Source organism: Mustelus asterias, chromosome 7 (genome assembly GCF_964213995.1).
Source record: "Mustelus asterias chromosome 7, sMusAst1.hap1.1, whole genome shotgun sequence".
Taxonomy (NCBI): Eukaryota; Metazoa; Chordata; class Chondrichthyes; order Carcharhiniformes; family Triakidae; genus Mustelus; species Mustelus asterias.
The window spans coordinates 77,103,447-77,125,865 of NC_135807.1; the positions used below are offsets into that span (position 1 = coordinate 77,103,447).

Sequence of the window (22,419 nt, forward strand, 5' to 3'; positions counted from 1 at the left end):
ACCAGTAGAAATATTCTGTTTTCACTCTACCAAAAGACTTCATAATTTTAAAGACCTCTATTTGGTCACCCCCAACCATCTTTTTTAAACATAGAAGGGATCCAGTCTAACAACCTTTTCCTGATATGTATATCCACGCATTTCTAGTAACACAGAAGGCTTTTTAAATCTTGCAAACTAGTATAAGTGGCAAGTACCTTAAAGATCCCCTCCAAGCCACTCACCATCCTAACTTGGAACTATATTGCCATTCCTTCACCGTCATTGGGTCAAAATCCTGGAGCTCCCTCCCTAACAGCACTGTGGGTGTACCTGTGCCACATGGATTACATTGGTTCAAGGCGGCAGCTCATCACCACTTGGCCAGCAACGCCCAACTCCCATGAACAAATAAATATCTTTAAAAAAAACTTTGGTAGGGAAAATAGAAACATGACTGACAAGTTACAAAATAAGAAACTGAACAGGATGGAATTATAAAGGGGAGGTGGTGAGTTACAGATCACTCGGGGAGTCCAAGTTGCTGTGGCAACATGAACTTTTGCATGCATGTTGTAGTCTGCAGTTATTGATAGTGATGGTAGAGGTTCCATCACAAGGCTGACCAGGCCTACCTCCTGCTCTTGACACCTGGCATTGGCATGTGTTAGCAGGATTTGCAGGTGGATATGCAGTCTGTTTGGCTGCAGGAGGAACTCACCTTCCATGGGTAACAAGTCCCTGCGGTAGGACTCAAATCCAGAGTTTCTGGCTCAGAGGCAAAGTCGCTGCCTACTGTGTCACAAGACCTCAGTACTGGTGAACAAATCATTAAAAGTAGCATTGCAGGTTATCAAAACCTTTAAAAATGCTTCGAAAACAGAGATTTATTTCTAGAAGGATGGAATTCAAAGGTAGCAAAGTTATGTTAAATATATGCAGGGTCCAGTCAGACTGCATTTACCGCACTGTGCACACTCTGTGGACGGGATTTTCAGGCCACATCCACCAGGATCATCTGGTCCTGCAGAAAGTCAATGGACTTTTGGTTGGGCAGCTGAATCTCCCACAGTGGGAGGGCCACCACAGCAGGGTGGGAAATTCCCAGCATGTGTTTCATAGCAAAAAAAGGGCAGTGAAACATTGGGGGAAGTGTGAAAAAAATTTACAAAGGTGATATGAGAACTGAGAGACAGCTATTGGAAAATAATAAACAGGATGGGGCTTTCCTCTTTAGAAAACAGAGCGGTGATCTGATAGAGGACTTTAAAATTATGAATTTTATGAAGCCGGCGATGGCTGTTTGGGGCATGGGAGAGGGTGGGGGGGGGAATGCCGGTGATGGCTGTTCCAGGGGGGTCCGATGCGGTGATGGCTGTTTTGGGGGTCCGATGCTAGTGATGGCTGTTTTGGGGGGGTCCGATGCGATGATGGCTGTTTTGAGGGGGGAGACGATGCGGTGATGGCTGTTTTGGAGGGTCCGATGCCAGTGATGGCTGTTTTAGGGGGGTCCGATGTGGTGGTGGCTGTTTTGGAGCGGGGGGGGGGGGCGATGCCATGATGGCTGTTTTGGGGGGGTCCGATGCAATGATGGCTGTTTTTGGGGGTCCGATGCCAGTGATGGCTATTTTGGGGGGGGTCCGATGCGATGATGGCTGTTTTGGGGGGGGGTGGGGTCCGATGCGGTGATGGCTGTTTTGGAGGGGGGGGGGGGAATGGGAGGAGGAAGAGAGGGTGATGCTGGTGTTGATCGCAGCAGGTGGGGTGGGGGAGAGATGCCGGTTTTGATCACCCTGATCTCAGTGCGGTCAGGCTTTACTGGCATGTTTGGGCCCCATCACTGTACATGACAGCGTGAATGTTTATTTTTGGCCAAGTGCCATAAGATTCTCTGGAGAGAAACCCGTTAGTTTTCAGTCAAATCCTGACACTTTGCCATTTTTCGGTAAGATTCTGTCCTCTTGTCTGCATGGGAAGTATGTGGAGAAATGCATGTATACTACTTAAAAATTTCAAATCGGTTCATTGCTTACCTCCGATTAAAAATAGATGCTTTGAAGGAGTTCCATTTGAATGACTTTGGCACAGCTGATTACATTTGAACTATTTATTTGCAGATGTTCTGCATGCAACAAATGTAGACTGAAAACATTACAGCGGAACAAAAATGTTCCAATGAGTGGTAAAAACCAATGTTTTGTTTACACGATTCGTGCTTCTAGAACACCTTTTAAACAAATGAAAGCTGAAATATTGGTCATTAGAAATGTAAACGCATCCACAATTTTTACAAAAACCTATAATGTCATCAAGTGCAAATGCAATTCTACTATGGTACCATTTTAAAGTGGGTGCAGGAGCAGACCTGGAGGTGTATGTACCTTTGAGGCTGTCAGGACAAGCTGAGAAGGCTATTAACAAATGTATGGGATCCATGGCTTTATAATAGAGGGATCGAGTACAAAAGAAAGGAGGTCATGCTAAACCTTTCTCAAACACTAGCTAGGCCTCAACTGGAGTATTGTGTATAATTCTGGGCACCGCACAATAAGAAGGGTGTCAAGGTCTTAGAGCGGCCGCAAAAGAGATTCAGGGTAATACCATCAGGGTTGAGGGACTTCAGTTCATAGAATCATAGAAACCCTACAGTGCAGAAGGAGGTCATTTGGCCCATCGAGTCTGCACCCACCAAAATCCCACCAAGGCCCCATCTCTGTAACCTCACATATTTAACCCCCTAATCCCTCTAACCTACGCATCCTGGGACACTAAGGGGCAATTTAGCATGGCCAATGCACCTAACCCACACTTCTTTGGACATCTTTGGTTATTCGGAGACTGAACAAGCTGCGGCTCTTCTTCTCAGAGAGTGATGGTTAAGAAAGGATTTACTAACGGTATTCAAAATCTTGAAGAGTTTTGAAAGTGTTAATAAGGAAAAATTGTTTCCAGTGGCAGCAGAGGTAAAAACCAGCCTATTTAACCTGGATTGGCAGAAGACTCAGAGGTGGCACGAGGGGAACAAACTTGACTCAGCAAGTTTTTGGAATGCACTGTCTGAAAGGATAGTGGAAGCAAATTCGATAATAACTTTCAATGGGAATTGAATAAATACTGGAAGGAAATACATTTCCAGGGCTATAGGGACAGATTAGGGCAGTGGGATTAATTAGATAAATCTACCAAAGTACAGGTGGCCTCATTCATTCCATGATACTGCACTTGCTTATATTTTAGCTTTACATGTGAAGGCAGCAGTGTACTGTTTATGAGGAAGTTCACATGCAAACAAAAGAAAAAATTAAATGGGTCAGGAACTAATAAAAAATATCTGCAAAACGAAGAAGTCAAAGGGGGTGAAAGTGGAAGCAAAGGAACTTAATGGGAGAAACAAAACAGTAAATGATGTGAGGCAGAGAGAAAAAAAAGGAGCAAGAAAGTAGGAAGGGGAAAGAAGATAGGAAAAGTGGAAGAAAATAGAGACTGAACAGAAACATAAATACAATGAGAAATAGTTTTTAAAAATGCAAACAAGATTTGTTGTTGACTGGGATTTTTAGGCCTTGACAGTCATTTCTGAGGTAACACTGAGAGTTCATCACAAACAATTTCCCTAATCTGGTAACCTCAGCTTCAGACACTCAATTTCCAGTAGATGTCAATGTACAGGATCCTGCAGATACAGGTCTCAGATATTCAGAAATGTACAGTCTGTTCTAAGAATAATTCAAAATCAATGAAAGCCCTCGAAAATCATTTTTGGAGCACATTTTTACACAGTGGAATGTCCTTAGGAACATGGAAGTATAAAGGATAAGGAAAGATTACTGCAGTCCATCTGACTGGTCCAACAGACCAAAAATTATGATACTTTTATCACTCGTTCTGCCTAAGCAACTCCCTCTTGAATTTGCCAATTCTATTTTTTCCCTATACGATCTATTCCACAAATTCACCACCCACTTTTTGAGATAGTTTATAATTACACAGATATTACACCAACAGTGCTGTATAAATGGACTTACTTCACATGACAAAGGCGACTGTGCCAGTGTTGACTGTGAATCATTTGTTTTTCTTGCACATTCAAACCCAGTTATGTTTGTCACAAATGCAATTTTCTTAACTTATTTTGTGAGGATTTTCTCCACTGCCATTTCTTTTTTAAAAAGCCTATACTTAAATAATCAGTCCATAATTATGATTCCCTGCTGATTAGAGGTCCACTTACATTACCTATGTCAACATCTGCTGAAATGTTAGTTATGCAAGAACGTTTTAATTACTGTAGGATATTAAACAGCCACTTTTAAGCAATGATAAGTGATTTTTAATTTTTTGAGGGTACTAAAGAGCTAATATTTATTCAATAATTAGTACCATATTTTTTGATGTACGAGACTTCTTTCTCCTGAATATCAAGCCTCATATTATACACCGTTTAAGTGGATTTGTGATGCCAAAGCCTTATAAATAAATCCCATGTCTCATTCCAAAATATCTCCAGTCAAGTCACGTCAATCCTATACGGCAGCATTCAAGCTGGAAGTGTGAAATGTGCAGAAGAAAATGGCGGGAATGTGGCTGCTCACCGTAAATACAGAGTGAAGAAAAAAACTGCTTGGGACTGGCACAAGGCGAAGAGTGTTTGTGTACAATCAAGAAGACCAAAAAGCAAACCATGGATCTAAAGCTAGGTGGACTAACATTGAACAGAAATTGGAAGAATATGTGTTGACACAATGAGCTGCATGCTGCAGTTAAACACAGTTCAGCTCTGTCTGAAGCCCAGGCAAATTGCTACAGACTTCGGAATTGTGAATTTTGGTGACAATCCATTGTAGTGTTTCCATTTTATGTGACGAAGAGGACAGTGTTTACAGCAGCAGATGGCCATGTCCCAGAAAGTCCCTGAATACTTTGAGAAGCTAGACAAATTCACGTTTTTTGTCGAGAGAAGGATTGAGGAAGGGCACATGCAGCACTCTAACTTTGTAAACACAGAGGAGCTGACCCTGACTTTGATTTGCCAATGAACAGGAAAGAGTAAAGGTGCTGAAACAGTGACTATCAGAACTACAGGTCACGAAAAGGCCAATTTGACCTTGGCGCTGACATGTGCTGCTGATAGTGGAAGGCTATCCTCAATGAAGTGGAAGACCATTCCATAGGGAAAGTTTCCTAGCAGGGTACTAGTAGAAGTTAATCCAAAGGAGTGGATGGATAATGCAAAGATGAGGCAATGGCTTTGGAAATGCTACTCACGATGACCAGGTAAAGTTTTTCAAACAAAGAAGTTAATGTTAATCATGAACTCTATGTGACCTCATTTAAGTGAGGAAATGGCAAGAATGCTGTGATAAGCATTTTTCCTGGTGATATGACAACGTTACAACAGTCACTTGACATTTCTGACAATCGCTGCTTTAAGGCTGAACTTTGGAAAATGTGGAAAGTTGGGTGTCTACAAGAGAACATGGTTTTACGAATACAGGGCCTTCTATGCGGACATGACCCTGTGGATATATAGGACAGTGCCTGAAGTGTGATTATGAAAGGATCCAAAGCTTGGATTATCAGAGAATGCTGAGACTCAACCAGAAAAAGGATGGAGAATGAGGGAACATCACTCCTGCCTCAGCCCTGAGCTAGTGGCAAACTTCCACTCAGTCACTGAGTGAAGAATTCAAAGGTTTCTCTGGTGCACTGTAAACTGTTCATAGTCAGTGATTCACATGCTAATATACGGTTTCACAGTTGTTTAGGGAGTTATGACTGTTACAGTTTTATTACAATTTCATCATTGTTAGTGAATCAGATTTGGATTTCCAAAAATGTGTCGTATGACTTTTCTTTTTCATTGATAAATGTGCAAATAAAAGAGGTTTGAATTGAACCTGTTTTGAATTGAACTGGTCTATTTAGATTTTCAGAAGGCTTTCGACACTAGGTAAGGTTGTAGATTACTAGGTAAAGTTGAAGCACATGGGATTGCGGGTAGTGTCTCGAGTTGGATAGAAAGCTGGTTAGCAGACAGGAAGCAAAGAATTGGAATAAATGGGTCTTTTTCTGATTGGCAGGCAGTGACTAGTGGGGTACCACAGAGATCTGTGCGAGGACCCCAATTGTTCACGATATATATATTAATGATTTGAATGAGGGAACTAAATGTATTATCTTCAAATTGGCAGATGATACAAAGTGGGGTAGGAGGGTGAGCTGTGAAGAGGATGCAGAGATGTTTCAGCATGATCTGGACAGGCTGAGTGTGTGGGCATATGCATGGCAGATGCAGTACAATGTGGATGAATCCACTTCGGTAGCAAAAATAGGAAGACAGATTATTATTAGAAAGGCTATATTTTGAGAGAGGTGGATACTCAGTGGGACTTGGTGTCCTCGTGCATCAGTTGCTGAAAGTAAGCGCACAGGTACAGCAGGCAGTAAAGGCGGCGATTGGTATGTTGGCCTTCATGGCGAGAGGATTTGAGTACAGAAATGGGAATGTTTTACTGCAATTGCATCAGGTGTTGGTGAAGCCACACCTGGAGTATTGTGTGCAGTTTTAGTGTCCTTATCTGAGGAAGGATGTCCTAGCCATAGAGGGAGTGCAGTGAAGGTTTACCAGGCCGATTCCTGGGATGGCAGGGCTTCCATCTGAGGAGAGACTAAGTCAGTCAGGATTATATTTATTGGAGTTTAGAAGAGTGAGAGGGGATGAGGGGATATCTTAGAAACTTATAAAATTCTAACAGCATTAGAAAGAATGTTCCCGATGGTGGGGGAGTCCAGAAGTAGGGGTCATAGTTTGAGGATAAGGGGTAAACGTTTTATGACTGAGGTGAGGAGAAATGTCTTCACCCAGAGAGTGATGAATGTGTGGAATTCACTACCATAGAAAGCAGTTGAGGCTAAAACATTGTGTGATTTCAAGTTGGAATTAGATATAGCTCTTGGGACTAAAGGGACCAAGTGATATGGGGGAAAGCGGGATCCGGGTGTTAAATTTGATGATCAGCCATGGTCAAAATGAATGGCAGAGCAGGCTCGAAGGGCCAAATGGCCTTCTCCTGCTTCTAGTTTCTATGTTTCTACATATGTTTCTGCGCAAGTCTCGTCTTATACACCGCTTTGACTTGTATATAAATGAAGTTTGGAAAAATCGGAAATCTAACCAGTTTGACTAATACAACACATTGACTTATACACCGAAAAATGCTGTAATTTCGTTACAACAGGATTAAAATTATTGCAACAACTCCTGCTACTACAGACAACTTTGTAATAATTAGTAGACACATTTAATGAGAGATGCAATTGTCAGTCAGAAGAAAACAACCCAATTAAGCTAAACTTACTTAGATAATTGCACAAAATAACATGTTGAGTACACCCACCTTTAATGTCCTTTCCAAACCCCATAGAGGAAGTGACAGTACTCTTTCTATGTTCTCTGCTGTCAGATTTCTCTTTCATCATCTCATCATCATTATTTGAATCACCCGAGCCCATTTTCTTTTTCTTCCTCTGTCGAGGTGGTAGTTTTTGCGGGAAGGTGAACATTGGCACGACAACTAAGACCATGGCAATTGCACAGAGCAAAAATCCACTCCACCTGCGAGATTATTTTATGGGTGCGGGAGGAAGAAGAAAAAAATAGAAAGCAGAAACATGATAAGAATTTATAATTGGATTTTTGTGAGACCAAATCAGTTTGATAATAAACGTGGTATTGGATCCAGAATTTCATTAACAACATCAGAAAGGGAAAATGTTTCAGAGGTTCAGTACTACATGATCAGTATCGAACAGGCTAATTTAAATGTAAGCAGCAGATAGCCTGCCTTTCTGAAAGAAACATAGATAAGAAAGTTCCGGAAGAGATCCACTCCAACAACCCAATACAGATATTGAAAAAAACACTGTGCTAAATTAATGGCCATGATAGACGGCACATCCACCAATTGGAAATCAAAGATAACTCCGCTTTGGCCACTTCCAGAAGCCCCAACACAATTCAATGTCTGTATGCAATATGGCAGGTTATACTTTATATATTTAGCTTGGAAGGTGTGCATTTTGTTTTGGGTTTTATGTTCTCCTTGTGGTCATGTGAACAATTTGATGGTCAGTGAGAGAGGGAGCTTAGGGAATGTTGGACCGTAGGTGAATGAGGAATTGGGATTGTGGTTACTGTTAATGCTTCTGAATTAGTTCTTCACCTTCAGATGACCTTGCAGGAAGACCTCAAGACTTCACGGCAGAGTCAAGTTCCAATGGTTCTCGTTTGGAAACAACGGCATCCTTGAAAGCAAATCATGATGCAGCACAATGGGATATCAGTATGTAGACGGTTAGGCAGGTGATGGTCGGATATCTAGAAGGCCCAGCTTTAGACTGCACCATCTGGCAGTGCAATGCAGCTTTGGCACAGCAAGGGCACTAGGGGTATGGTAGAGGTGGAAGCACAAAGACTGTCATCCTGATAGAAGACAGCAGGTTTGTGCCCCATCGAGCTGTGACACCCTGAAAAACTCTTTGAACACAGCCACGATTGCAGCAATCTGAGCTTGGATGTCATCAGGCTGACATTGGCAGACGGTAATCTGAGCTTTCACTACACCTTTATTGGAAGCTGCTTTGGCTGCGATGGAAGTTGAGATCATAGCCATCGGCCACTACACGATGTTTGGATGTCGAGATGTGGCGATGGGTTTGGCCATTAGTTTTATGCTGGATTTTTCAAGCTTTGTGCCAAGTTGCTGCCGGACTGCTTCTTGATTTGACAATGACTGCGCGCTAAGTCTTTTCATACCCATCAGCCTTCTTCTGTAGCCTGACCCATTAGAGTCCTCAGCGAGTGCGTGCAGTTGTGGGCATGAGACGTCTAACAGTGTGAAGCAAATGAATGTTAGATATGAGTTTGATAGGAAGAGATTGTTGGTAGGTGAGTAATGGGGGTCGGGTGAATTGATCAGTATCTAAAGCTACTGGTGCAGTTGGTCGGATATGACATTTGAAGATACGTTCACTGATCCTGACCGCTCATGTGGGGTCATTAGACTACTGCAGTGCCACATCGATGTCTTTAGGATTAAACTACTGTTCCTACTGTACGCATGCGCATGCATGCACATACACGCGGAGAGAAAAGAAGGAATTATGGATAACAATAGTAAAGGAACCACAGAAATGAATGTTGGTTCACATGATTTCCAGAGTCCAAAAAGTTAAAGTCCAGATGGTGTTTCCTTCATGGCGGAGTCCAGTTCAGATGGTTCTTGTTTGGAAACAACGGCATCCTTGGAAGCACAATGAGATTTTAGTACGTAGACGGTTTGGCAGATGATGGTCGGAACTTTTAAAATAAAACAGGCCTTGAGGAATTGAGAAGTGATTGGCTGCCTGGTCAGCTGTGAGACCTACTGTTGTACTTTTCAGGTTAGAGATCAGCAGATTGATCTGGGACTCTAGAAATGTAATACTGAAACTGTCCAAGAGGCTAGAAGCATGGGGTCACATGATGTGACCCATTAATTGCAGCTTCACAAACAATCTGTGTCTCTGGCCAAAATCCATTGTTTCCCTTAGAAGTTAAATGGTGGCTGTTAACACCTCTTCGGGAATAAAAAATGTTGATTCCTTTATCATTTTTATCACCCCAGCTGGGGAGGCAATACATCTGCTAACCTTCTAGTTTTGAGACAATAATATGGCCTTACAATAGAGCGTGAGATTCCACAAGGATGAGAGTGGAACTCTCTTGTTCTTGTAATCTCTGTTGGGAGCTGGCAGAACAGCTGTGAGTTTTGTGACCTGTAGCAGCCATTTCTTTTTGGTTCAGCAAAAGTTAATTTTTAAAATAAAAGGATTTGATGTACAAATTTTGATTTCTCATGCATTTTAGACATGACACTTTTCAAATCTAACATTAATAGATGATTGCCATGGTTTCAATGTTTTGCTGGGAGTCAGTAGGTTCCTCTTTCTCAAACAGAAACTGACCACAATGAACTTGTAACTGGCTCAGGAATTGAGACTGTAATGAATGTAAGACAAAAATCAGTCAATTCCATTCATCATCCTGCCACAATGTTCTTCCCACGAACCCCATTTCTTTCAATAGTTTGCATTGCTTTAAGTCTTCTGAAAACAGTTAACCTTCTTCAACCACACATTAACAAAAAACAAGGGTTTTTGGATTTAAAGAAAAATAATGCTTTGAGATGAATGATAGCTAGTTCAGTAAATTTCATGATGTGGAGATGCCGGAGTTGGACTGGGGTAGACACAGTAAGAAGTCTCACAACACCAGGTTAAAGTCCAACAGGTTTATTTGGAATCATGAGCTTTCGGAGCACTGCCCCTTTATCAGGTGAGTGCCTGGGGAAGATGATGTACAGGTGAGTGCCTGAGGAAGATGATGTACAGGTGAGTGCCTGAGGAAGGAGCAGTGCTCCGAAAGCTCCTGATTCCAAATAAACCTGTTGGACCTTAGCCTGGTGTTGTGAGACTTCTTACTTGGGTAACTTTCAAACAAACTTTTAATTCAACAACAGGTCCTTGGCTGTCGAATAATTTTTTTCTTTCAGATGTCTAACTACCACACCAGCCGCAAGTTAAGATGGCTCCAAATGTCAGCTTGTTCGCATTTCACAGAAAGGGTTTTTTTCATCCAGATTGTAGCCTATTAGTATCAATCAATCAGGTTGGTGGGGAATGGGACTCAAAGCTGTCAGAACCACAGATCTGTTGAGGGGGGAGGACTGAAAGATGATAGAACCAATCGGATTTGTTAAAGGACACGGTTGGATGTTGTCAGTTCCAGTTCATCAGCTGTTACTTCCTCTAATTGTACAAATTGAGAGGGAAAAGTTCCTGAGAGTCATAACAACAGACGTGTCCAGCATTTTGTTCCAAAAATAGCATTTAATTTTTTTAAGTGTTATCCAGGCATGTCCAGCTGTTAGCTTATATTAAAGCTTTTTCAGGACTGGTTGCAGCTGCGATTTCTTTAACATAAGAAGTACATTTCTTAGCATGAAGGCATTAACTGGCTTTATTTCAGCATTCTTGACAAAGTCTTTGTGGAATTGCTGAAAATAAAGAAAACAGTGAGGTTGAATAAGCTTTAGCTCATTTGAAAAACAATAGAAATTCTGGGTGTAATTTTCCTTCAGCATTCTATTGTGATGTTTGATTCAGGCCATTGGCCTTTTTTGTAGGAGTGCTTTTGTTTCTTTGCAATAAGTGAGGGGAGAATCTATACCATCCATATTAAGAGTAGCCAAAGTCCACAGCTAAGATTGGAAAGGGGTTGTGATTTAGGGAGCCGATATATATTCCTGTCTACTTCTGGAGCTTAGTGGGCACAGATTCGAGAGGTGTGGAATTAAAGGGCTACTTTTTTTAAGGTAAAAATAAGGAGGATGCAAAGTTAGGTGAGGAGAACATTTTAGAAATTTTCTCCAGCTGAACTTATCAGGAGTTAATGATCTCTAGAAGTTTATTTATTAGTGTCACAAGTAGGCTTACACTAACACTGCAATGAAGTTACTGTGAAAATCCCCTAGTCGCCACACTCCAATGCCTGTTTGGGTACACTGAGGGAGAATTTAGCATGGCCAATGCACCTAACCAGCATGTCATTCAGACTGTGGGAGGAAACTGGGGCACACAGAGGAAACCCCATGCCATCATGGGGAGAACGTGAAGATTCCGCATAGACAGTGACCCAAGCCGGGAATTGAACCCCCGAGTCCCTGGCGCTGTGAGGCAGCAGTGCTAACCACTGTGCAACTCCCCCACACCCACCCCTCCCCCCCTCATCATCCCTTGACTTCTCAAATCACTGCATATTAGAAGGTTGCACTTACATTTGGAAGCTATGAGGAATTTTACAAAATGTAGACTGCAGACTCTCAACACAGATCAACAAAAGAGCTCATCCTTATCAGAGCTGTTATAATTACTTCAGCTCTGAAGCCAAGCAGCCTCTGGCAACCTCGACTAAAACACTCAATCAGCCTGTGATTATTGTATTGAGTGGGTAACAGATGCTCTGCTCAGGCAGGGGCCTCAATTTATTATGTTTTCAATGGATCCCGCAAAGCAGACAGAGGCCAATTTCATAAACCGACAGGATTCCCCCGATATAGGGTGCCAAGGATTGTACACATGTAGCACTGAAGGTCCTATTTAAGAACACTTTAGTTTTATTAACCAGAAGGAGTCCTGTTCCATTACTGTATGGCTTATATGTCATGCTATTCACACAACATTTCATTTAAGTATCTGTTCGTTTGCAATTTGTCCATCGAGCATCCTTGCAGTGTTGCACAAAAACACTGTATTGGTTTGATGCTGTCCAGCATCTACAAAGCACAAGTCAAGAATGTGATGGAATACTCTCCAATTGGTGAGATGAGTGCAGCAACATTCAAGAAGCTTGACACCATCCAGGACAAAGCAGCCTGCTTGATTGACATCCCATTCACCACCTTCAACATTCACACTGGCAGCAGTGTGTACTATGTGCAGCCACTCACTAAGGCTCCTTCGAAAGCACCTTCCAAATGCGAAACCTCTACCACCAGTAAAGGCAATGGCAGCAGATGCATTGGAACACCATCATCTGCAAGCCCTCTCCCAAGCCACACACCATTCTAACTTGGAACTATATTGCCATTCCTTCAGTATCACTGGGTCAAAGCTCTGGAACTCCCTTCTAACAAGTGGGTGTGCCCACACCACCTGGATTGCAGCAGTTCAAGAAGGTGCCTCACCAGCACGTGCTCAAGGACAATTAGAGATGGGCAATAAATGCCGGCCTGGAGAGTGACACCCACATCACATGCAAGAATAAGAAAAGGTAAGTCTTCAAAACAAAAGCTGCTCCTAGAATAATAGCACTAAAGGAAAAGAACTTTCCTGCAAAAGAAAATACAAGATAAAAATAAACTAATCTAAATAAACAGGAAAATAAATTGGCAACTTAAAATTTTGAACATGAAATCTTGTGTTACAGGTGGATGAGGTGTCGGCTCCCAAGAAAAAGGTTCAGCAAAAGTTGGAGTTCCTTAACTGAGTAATTGACTCCAATTAATGTAGAATCATAGAATCCCTACAGTGCAGAAAGAGGCCCTATCCCCATAACCCCACTAAGGGGCAATTTAGCATGGCCAATCTTTGGACTGTGTGAGGAAACTGGAGCACCCGGAGGAAATTCACGCAGACACGGGGAGAATGTGCAAACTCCACACAGACCTGAAGCCAGAATTGAACCAGGGTCCCTGGCACTGTGAGGCAGCAGTGCTAACCACTGTGCCACCATGCTGCCCTAAAACTAGAGGGGAAATTTTAACTTTGTTCATTCAGCAGGGGTGAGATCGATCTGGAATTAAAATTGTCACCAATGTAGTAATTCAGCCCAACACCAATTTCCCATCACCAAACACCTTTTATTGTGTACCAAAGAGAAGGGTTACAGCTAGACTGACTACACCTCGGGACCTACAACGCCTGTCCTTGTTGAGCAGCAGGTTAAAAAACCCCGCTGATTGCTTCCCATTGGCGAGCCTCCACTCACTCAATAAGGAAACTTGCACTCCACAAAGTCCACGGGGAGATCTATTGATGATCCTCTGTGGCCTTCTTGTCCATCATAACATCCTTCCCCGCTTAGGTCCATGTCTCTCCCAGCACCCTACTGTGAGAAGGTTCTTGCCACCGCTAAGCAGTCAGTCTGAGATTCATTAAAGGCGGGCTGGGTCAGGCGGTGTGAACCAAACAGGGGACTTTGGTTTCCAGAGGGAGTGTCACAGGGTTACCAATGCCAATTCCTCCTCTGGTTTTGTTTCAACATCAAGGCCCACTTCTTCCACCTCCATTTCTGAGTCTGTTCCTTTGCTATCCGGAGAGGCTGACGCAAAGTCAGCTTTGAGCTGAGGGCTGACACTGGCAGTTGCCATCTCCATGGCAGGTAGTGAGGCCTGTTCATGCATGGACTCCCTGACTCTGAGATGGTCCAAGTGCTTCTTTAAGTTTTACCCTGGGCTTTGACCTTGTAAGATACTGGTCCCGTTTTCTCCATAATGATCCCAGGGACTCAACTGGGACCATCCCCAAAGTTTGGCATCAGCTGCCTACTCTGAGCCCCTTTTTGTGTGTTTTCCAGTGATAGGGCTATCTCAAAGGCTTTTTTAAAGTCAAATTGGGTTCTGCCACCAGCTTGTTTTGGGTGGTTAGGTCATTTATACCATATACCAATCTGTCTCGCAACATTTCACTAAGAGTCCAAATTCGCAATATTCAGCCAATTTTTGCAACCTAGCTAAGAACTCAGTGACAGATCTCCCAGGAGTTCTCCCAGCCATCTTGAAGCAATATCTTTGGAGGATTAAAGGCGGCTATGGGTCCTAATGGTCTTTCACCAGGTCTACTCATTAAAGGGTAGGTCACGCTGAAAGTCGGGGCCCTGCATGCCATCAACAGCATCACCTTTTGTTTTTCACCTCCTTCAACGTTTTAGCACAGAAGCAATAACACATGCGCTCAGTGTATTGGGCCCACTCTTCCCCACTGGTGTCATGGAGTTCAAGAGGCATAATGGGTGCGACCCGGGTAAATGGTGTTCATATGTTGGTCATACAGTATGAATGGTGGTAAGATTCCAGCCCATGGCTTTTTCTTACCAGATAGAATTCTTGACTTACGAAGGTTGGCCGGAGAGGGAGATGGAGAAAAAAATGTTTTCTCTTTGTTGCCGGTGTAGTATTTCAGTCAAACACTAGTTTCCCGTCACCAAACATCCTTTACTGTGCACCAGAGAAGGGCCGTGCCTGCGATTTACAGCCAGACTGTCTACATCTCGGGACCTACAAGGCCGGTCTGGATTGAGCAGCAGGTTAAAAAACCCCGCTGACCGCATCCACTAGGCGAGCCTTCACTCACTCAAATCAGGAAGCTTGTACTCCACAAAGCCCATGGGAGATTTATCGATGATCCCCTGTGGCCTTTGTGGCCATCATGCAATTGTAGTAACTTACGCTCACTGACCCTGCTGTCTTTCTGTGGGTTGCAAACTTAAGTTGTTCTTTTGATCAGATAAAAGGAACACATTCCAGAAGGCAGAGATGTCCTGCTATAATTGTGCAGAATAGGACATCGTATAGTCCCAACTGCAATTTTAACCAAAGGTGCGTGTGAAAAAGCCAATGGCTTTCACCAGATCAATTGTAATTTCTGAGCTGTCTCTTCGAATAAATTGTCCCTCCTAGTTCAGTATCATTTACACATTTAACCATATTGCATGAAGTTCCTGAATCTAGGTCATTTATGTAAATGAAAAATGGTCATGGTCCCAACAATGAGCCCTGAGGAACCCAGTACAGCACTTTTTCAACCAGCCTCTTCTAACTCCTGTAACTACTGCTTGTTCTTCCCTACCCTTCAGCCAGATTCTTATTCATTTTGGGTTTTCCCTGAAAATAACCTGAGGTTAATTAACAGCTTTTTGTGTGCTTTTTGCGAGTTCAGATACACCATGCTATCCAGTGTGCTCCATTCCACTTGGGTTCTCTGTTTCTTGGCGAAATTAAGCAAGTTGGTCAGAGAGTATCCTTCTTTTCTGAATCAATGTCTATCAGGTTATTGTTGTCCAGATGATCCTCAAGTGTACTGCTGAGAATCAATATCATTCATTTCATGGAACAGAATTAAAACCAAGAGGTCATTCATGTTGTGCTGAACATGCATTGATCACAAATACACATGATAAAATATGGATCACTTTACATTTCACTGAGTAAAAGGAAAACAGCACATTCAGGGCGATATGTGAAAATTAAGTCATCCATTTTTCTTACCAATTTCCAATAAAGCGTGGGTCACTCTGGTCAATCTGAACTATGGTCCTGGGATTTACATAGAAGCCAATCAATACTCCGCCCAGAAGATATCCTGCTGCAGGACCTAATGCTCCCATTACATACATGATGGCTGGAAAGCAGAGATGATGCAGAGATTGAGTAAAACATTGGGAACAACATGCACAAACAGACAGAATTATATAGAAGCTTAATTATACTGTAGAAATTCCAGATGATTCTGTGTACAATAGCAATATGGATATATATCACAGAGGAGATAACCTTTCAAGAGTTGTCACTTGCATATTTTGACCAACTCATTGTGGAATTTGTCAGCTGCATCTTTCAATTTAACTGCCGGATTTTCCTTTCCTTTCTTTTGAAGTCAATGCAAACGAAAGCCAGCAAGATTGTATAATAGGTGGCTGGTCCAACATTTGCCAGTTTACACTCCCTCTGAATTTGTAGGTTTCAGCCAATGACCCGAGGCCCCAACTTCCCACTCAGAAAGGTCAAATAGATTTCTTGGTACTATTTAAAAAGAGCAGGAAACTCCCCTGGTGTCCTAACACTGCAACGTGTTATATATAATCCTTTATATGATGAGTGTTCATGGGATCTTGCTGTTTGCAAACTGGCTGCTACCTTTTCCTACAAAACAACAGAGATGGTACTTAAAGAGTACTCTGTTGGCCACAAAATGTTGTTCAATGTGTTGAGCTTATGAAAGGTGTTGTGTAAATACAAGTTTTATTTTTTTCAGAGGGTTTATTAACAGCTGTCACTAAGTCAAAATGTATTGTGCAGCAGCATGTAAAACAATGACTACACTGCAACTATCAGTGATATACTGGTGTGATTTTGAGAATGTTGAGATTGGGCAGCTTTGATTTCACAGAATCCTGTCAGGTCTTTGAAACAGTGATACAATTACTCCCATTTCCCGGTTCTTTCTCCAAGGCCCTGCAATTTTTTTCCCATTCGAGTATTTATCCCATTTTCTTTTGAAAGTTATTATTAAACCTACTTCCATGGGACCAAAAGAGCGTTGTGATGTTGGAAGTACAATGACTTTGTATTAGATAACTACACAATTTAGATTCTGTATTACCGGAACTCATTTTTTCTATTTAATAACATTTCTGAAATCTAAAAGACAGGATTTTTTCTCAATAAGAAAGGCAGGTAAGAATATGATGGTATACCTTCTCAACTATAATGAGGGATAAATGCCAGACTAGCCATCAATGCCTACATCACACATTAGAAAAAGATTATGTTGCACTGAAGTGTTGAATATGTAGAAAGGGTGTCAAATCTTCTCCATTGTTGACATTGTGCTTATTGATGTGGATTGCAAGTCAAGCTGGTCAGAGATGGCGGTCTGGATGATGTGGCATGACGTGACGTAGGTAGCTAAGTGAGTCAGTAAGTAAGTAAGTGAGTGAGCGAGTAAGTGAGTCAGTAACTAACACACACCACACACGCACACACATGTACCATGGAAATCAATGGCAATCTGTGCTATTAAAGGCAAAAAACATGCCCTCAAGAACTGCCAGCTAATCAGAGTGAGTGGACAGCTCTTCATCTTGCAGCACCACTGGGAGCGCTGGTCATTTGTGGGATTGCAGCAGGCTCAGCGCAGCAGCCATGAAGGAAGCCCAGAATCAAGGTATGTGGGATTAGGTTTACCAGGGCCACTCTCCCCTCCGCTGTGGGGCTGGCCCTTGCCATCAGGATGGTGCTCAGTGGACTTCAGGGTGCCTGATCAGGAGAGCTGTCCTCCTGAGTTTTCAGGAGAGCTGCCAGCTGTTACTGGGTGGCCTCCCAATTGGTGTACTTGCTCCCCCAGGAACGGTGGGATGATGTCTTTAAGTTACAAGTAATTGACGGGTTCTCCACTCTGTGCCTTCCAGTTCAGGGAGGTGATGGCCTACTGGTGTTATCGGTCGACTATTAATCCAGAAACCCAGATAATGTTCTGGGGACCGAGATTCGAATCCTGCCATGGCAAATAATAGAATCTGAATTCAATAACAAATATCTGGAATTAAGAATCTATCGATGACAATGAAACCATTGTCGGAAAAACCCATCTAGTTCACTAATGTCCTTTAGGAAAGGAAACCTGCCATCCTTACCCGGTCTGGCCTACATGTGATTCCAGAGCCACAGAAGCGGTTGACTCTCAACTGCCCTCGGGCAATTAGGGATGGGCAATAAATGCTGGTCAGCCAGCGACACCCATGTCCCATGAATGGATAATAAAAAAAATTATACAGTGCCCCTGCCTCCCATAGGGTGGAATTAACTTCTGTCCAATAGGCCTAATTTAATACAATAGTGTAAAGCTGGTGATAACAATTCAGCAGCCTGCTTCACATCTCTCACAAATGTTGTTCTCATTGAATTCAGGCATCTATAAATTTACACCATTGCAGCTAAAATTACTCCCTTCACTGAGCTTATCTATTGTGGTTTTAAAAGATTAGCCCGGCTATACCGGGAGACCAAGCTAGTGATGATAAAGATAAACGCAAAATACTGCGGATGCTGGAATCTGAAACAAAAACAGAAACATGCTGGAAAATCGCAGCAGGTCTGATCCTCATCTCTGCTGACTCTCTTTCCTCTCATCTCTGACAAAGGGTCATCCAGACTCAAAATGTTGGCTCTGTTCTCTCTCCACAGATGCTGTCAGACCTGCTGAGATTTCCTAGCATTTTTTTGTTTTTGTTGTAGTGATGACAAAGCCTTGATGAAAGACCTTTTTATGATTTTTCATAATTAAATGTGAAGCTAGCACTAAATGAAAAGGCAGCGTAAGTTGCATGGGTGAGAACATGACGATACAAAGGCACATAGACAGTAAGCAGGCAAAAGTATGGCAGACGACAATCATTGTGAGAAAGTGGAAGGTTTCTGAATCTGAGAAAGAAAATAAAACGCGATCATTTAAGAGTGAAATCAGGAAGTATTTTTTCACACAAAGGCTAGTGGAAATCTAGAACTCTCTGCCCCCAAAAGCGCTTTGGATGCTGGGTCAACTGAACTTTTCAAGACTGAGATCAGCAGATTTCTCCTCAGTAAAGAAATGGAACAATGGTAGCTGAACACAGATCAGCCATGATCAATTGGGTGACAGGATAGGCTTCAGAAACTGATTGACGCATCCCTGTTCTATACTCCGGCACGGTAGCACAGTGGGGCGGCACGGTAGCACAGTGGTTAGCACTGCTGCTTCACAGCTCCAGGGTCCCGGGTTCGATTCCCGGCTCAGGTCACTGTCTGTGTGGAGTTTGCACATTCTCCTCATGTCTGCGTGGGTTTCCTCCGGGTGCTCCGGTTTCCTCCCACAGTCCAAAGATGTGCGGGTTAGGTTGATTGGCCAGGTTAAAAAAATTGCCCCTTAGAGTCCTGGGATGCGTAGGTTAGCGGGATTAGTGGGTAAAATATGTGGGGGTAGGGCCTGGGTGGGATTGTGGTCGGTGCAGACTCGATGGGCCGAATGGCCTCCTTCTGCACTGTAGGGTTTCTATGATTCTATGACTCCTATGAATTTGAAATTCTCTCGCTGTCAGATACCATGCAGATTGGGAGTTAAAACCAAGCAGTATAAGTACTGCTCATCCTGCCCTGCCATGATTTTCATGGATGGCTGAGGTGCCCATCTGAATCTTACCACTTAGTAAGTAGCACAACTCCATTTTAACTGCCTGCTTGAGGGCGGGGGTTGGAACAACTGCAGAATCCAAGTGGATGCCTTAAAATATGCCTGTGAAATACAATTAAATATGGAAGATAGGAACAGGAGTAGGCCATTCAGCCCTTCAAGTCTGCTCCACCATTCAATGTGATCATGACTGATCCTCTATCTCAATGCCATACCCCTGCTCGCCCCCCATACCCCTTTAGTGTCTAGAAATCTATTTCTTTCTTAAATACATCCAGTGACCTGGCCTTCACAGCCTTATGTGGTAGAGAATTCCCCAGGTTCACCACCCTCTGAGTGGAGAATACTCTCCTCATCTCAGTCCTAAATGGCCTACCCTGTATCTTGAAATCATGATCGCTTGTTCTAGACAGCCCCCATCCCACCCCCCAATTTGCCTATTGACTCAGCTTGTCTAAGTTGCCTTGAAGCCTCTTCCTCCTCACCACTCACAATTCCAGCTAGTTGTGTGTCGTCAGCAAACTTGGAGATATTACATTTTATTCCCTGATCCAAATTGTTGATATATATTGTGAATAGCTGGGGCCCAAGCATTGATCTCTCTGACAGCCCACTAGTTACTGCCTTCCACTCTGAAAAATATCCATATATTCTTCTTGTCTCCTAACCAATTCTTAATCCATGGCAGTATATTACCCCCAATCCCATGTGCTTTAACTTTACACATTAACCTTTTAAGTGGGACTTTATTAAAATTTGTCCTTGGGCACAATGTAACCTTCATAGAATCCATAGAATCCCTACAATGCAGAAGGAGGCTATCTGGCCCATCGAGTCTGCACAGAACCTCCAACAGAGCACCGCATTCAGGCCCCATCCCTTTAACCCCACATATTTACCCTGCTAATCCCCCTCTTTTAACATCCGGAGGTTCTTATTTTATGTTCTTTTTTTTATTCATTCGGGGGACATGGCATCACTGGCTGGTCAGCATTTATTGCTCGTCCCTAGTTGCCCTCTGAGGGCAGTTGAGAGTCAACCACATTGCGGTGGCTCTGGAGTCACATGTTGGCCAGACCACATGACACAGGAGCAGAATTAGGCCATTCAGCCCATTGAGTCTGCTCCACCATTCAATCATGGCTGATATTTTTCTCATCCCTATTCTCCTGCCTTTTCCCTATAACCCCCGATCCCCTTATTAATCAAGAACCTATCAATCTCGCCTCCACAGCCTTCTGCGGCAAAGAGTTCCACAGATTCACCACTCTCTGCCTGAAGAAATTCCTCCTCATCACTGTTTTAAAGGATCGTCCCTTTAGCCTGAGGTAGTGCCCTCTGGTTCTAGTTTTTCCTACTAGTGGAAACATCCTCTCCACGTCTACTCTATCCAGGCCTTGCAGTATCCTGTAAGTTTCAATAAGATCCCACCTCATCCTTCCAAACTCCAACGAATACAGACCCAGAGTCCTCAACCGTTCCTCATACGACAGTCTCTTCATTCTTGTGAACCTCCTCTGGATCCTTTCCAAGGCCAGCACATCCTTCCTTAGATATGGGGCCCAAAACTGCTCACAATACATAAGAACATAAGAACCAGGAGCAGGAATAGGCCATCTGGCCCCTCGAGCCTGCTTCGCCATTCAATAAGATCATGGCTGATCTTTTCATGGACTCGCTCCACTTACACGCCCGCTCACCATAACCCTTAAAATTCCTTTAATGTTCAAAAATGTATCTATCCTTGCCTTACAATACTCCAAATGGGGTCTGACCAAAGCCTTATTCAGCCTCAGAAGTACATCCCTGCTCTTGTATTCTAGCCCTCTCGACATGAATGCTAACATTGCATTTGCCTTCCTAACTGCTGACTGAACCTGCACGTTAACCTTGAGAGAATCTTGAACAATGACTCTCAAATCCCTTTGTGTTTCTGATTTCCTAAGCATTTCCCCATTTAGAAAATAGTCTGTCTCCATTCCTCCTTCCAAAGTGCATAACCTCACACTTTTCCACATTGTACTCCATCTGCCACTGCTTTGCCCACTCTCCCAGCCTGTCCAAGTCCCTCTGCAGCCCCCCGGTTTCCTCAATACTACCTGTCCCTCTACATATCTTTGTATCATCTGCAAACTTAGCAACAATGCCTTCAGTCCTTCTTCCAAATCGTTAATGTATATTGTGAAAAGTTGTGGTCCCAGCACCAAACCCTGAGGCACACCATTAGTCACCGACTGCCATCCTGAAAAAGAACCCTTTATCCCCACGCTCGGCCTGCTGCCAATCAGCCAATCTTCTATCTATGCCAGGATCTTGTTCTTAACATTACAGGTTCTTAACTTATTGAACAGTCTCCTATGCGCCACTTTGTCAAAGGCCTTTTGGAAATCTGAATAAATCACGTCCACTGGTTCTCCTTTACCTAACTTCCTTGTTACCTCCTCAAAGAACTCTAACAGATTTGTCAGACATGACCTCCCCTTGACGAAGCCGTGCTGACTCAGTCCTATTTTATCATGCACTTCCAAATACTCCGCGATCTCATCTTTAATAATGGACTCTAAAAAGAGTGCAGACTGGGTAAGGAGAGCAGATTTCCTTCTCTAAAGGACACTAGTGTACCAGATGGGCTTTTCTGACAATCAGCAATGGTTTCATGGATATCGGTAGATTCCTAATTCCAGATATTTTTTTTTATTGAATTCAAATTCCATCATTGTGGTGGGATTTGAACCCGGGTCCCCAAAATATTAGCTGAGTTTCTGGATTAATAGTCAAGCGATAATACCGCTCGGCCACCGCCTCCCCAATGGGTTTCTCTCATTGTTTTATCAACAGTCATGGCTAAACTGAACACGGGAACAGTAACCATGTGGATGAGATACCAAAGGATGG

The 22,419-nt window shown here is 43.0% G+C and overlaps 1 protein-coding gene across 1 annotated transcript in view; it reads right to left on the reverse strand.

The window, feature by feature from the left end:
• slco5a1 (solute carrier organic anion transporter family member 5A1) overlaps nucleotides 1-22,419 on the reverse strand; it is a 162,734-nt gene that overhangs the window by 47,543 nt on the left and 92,772 nt on the right. The window contains exons 2-3 of the mRNA XM_078216292.1: nucleotides 15,846-15,978; nucleotides 7,377-7,594 (exon numbers count right to left, since the gene is read on the reverse strand). Of these exons, the coding sequence (XP_078072418.1) occupies nucleotides 7,377-7,594; nucleotides 15,846-15,978 (351 nt within the window). The remainder of the gene's footprint in view (nucleotides 1-7,376; nucleotides 7,595-15,845; nucleotides 15,979-22,419) is intronic.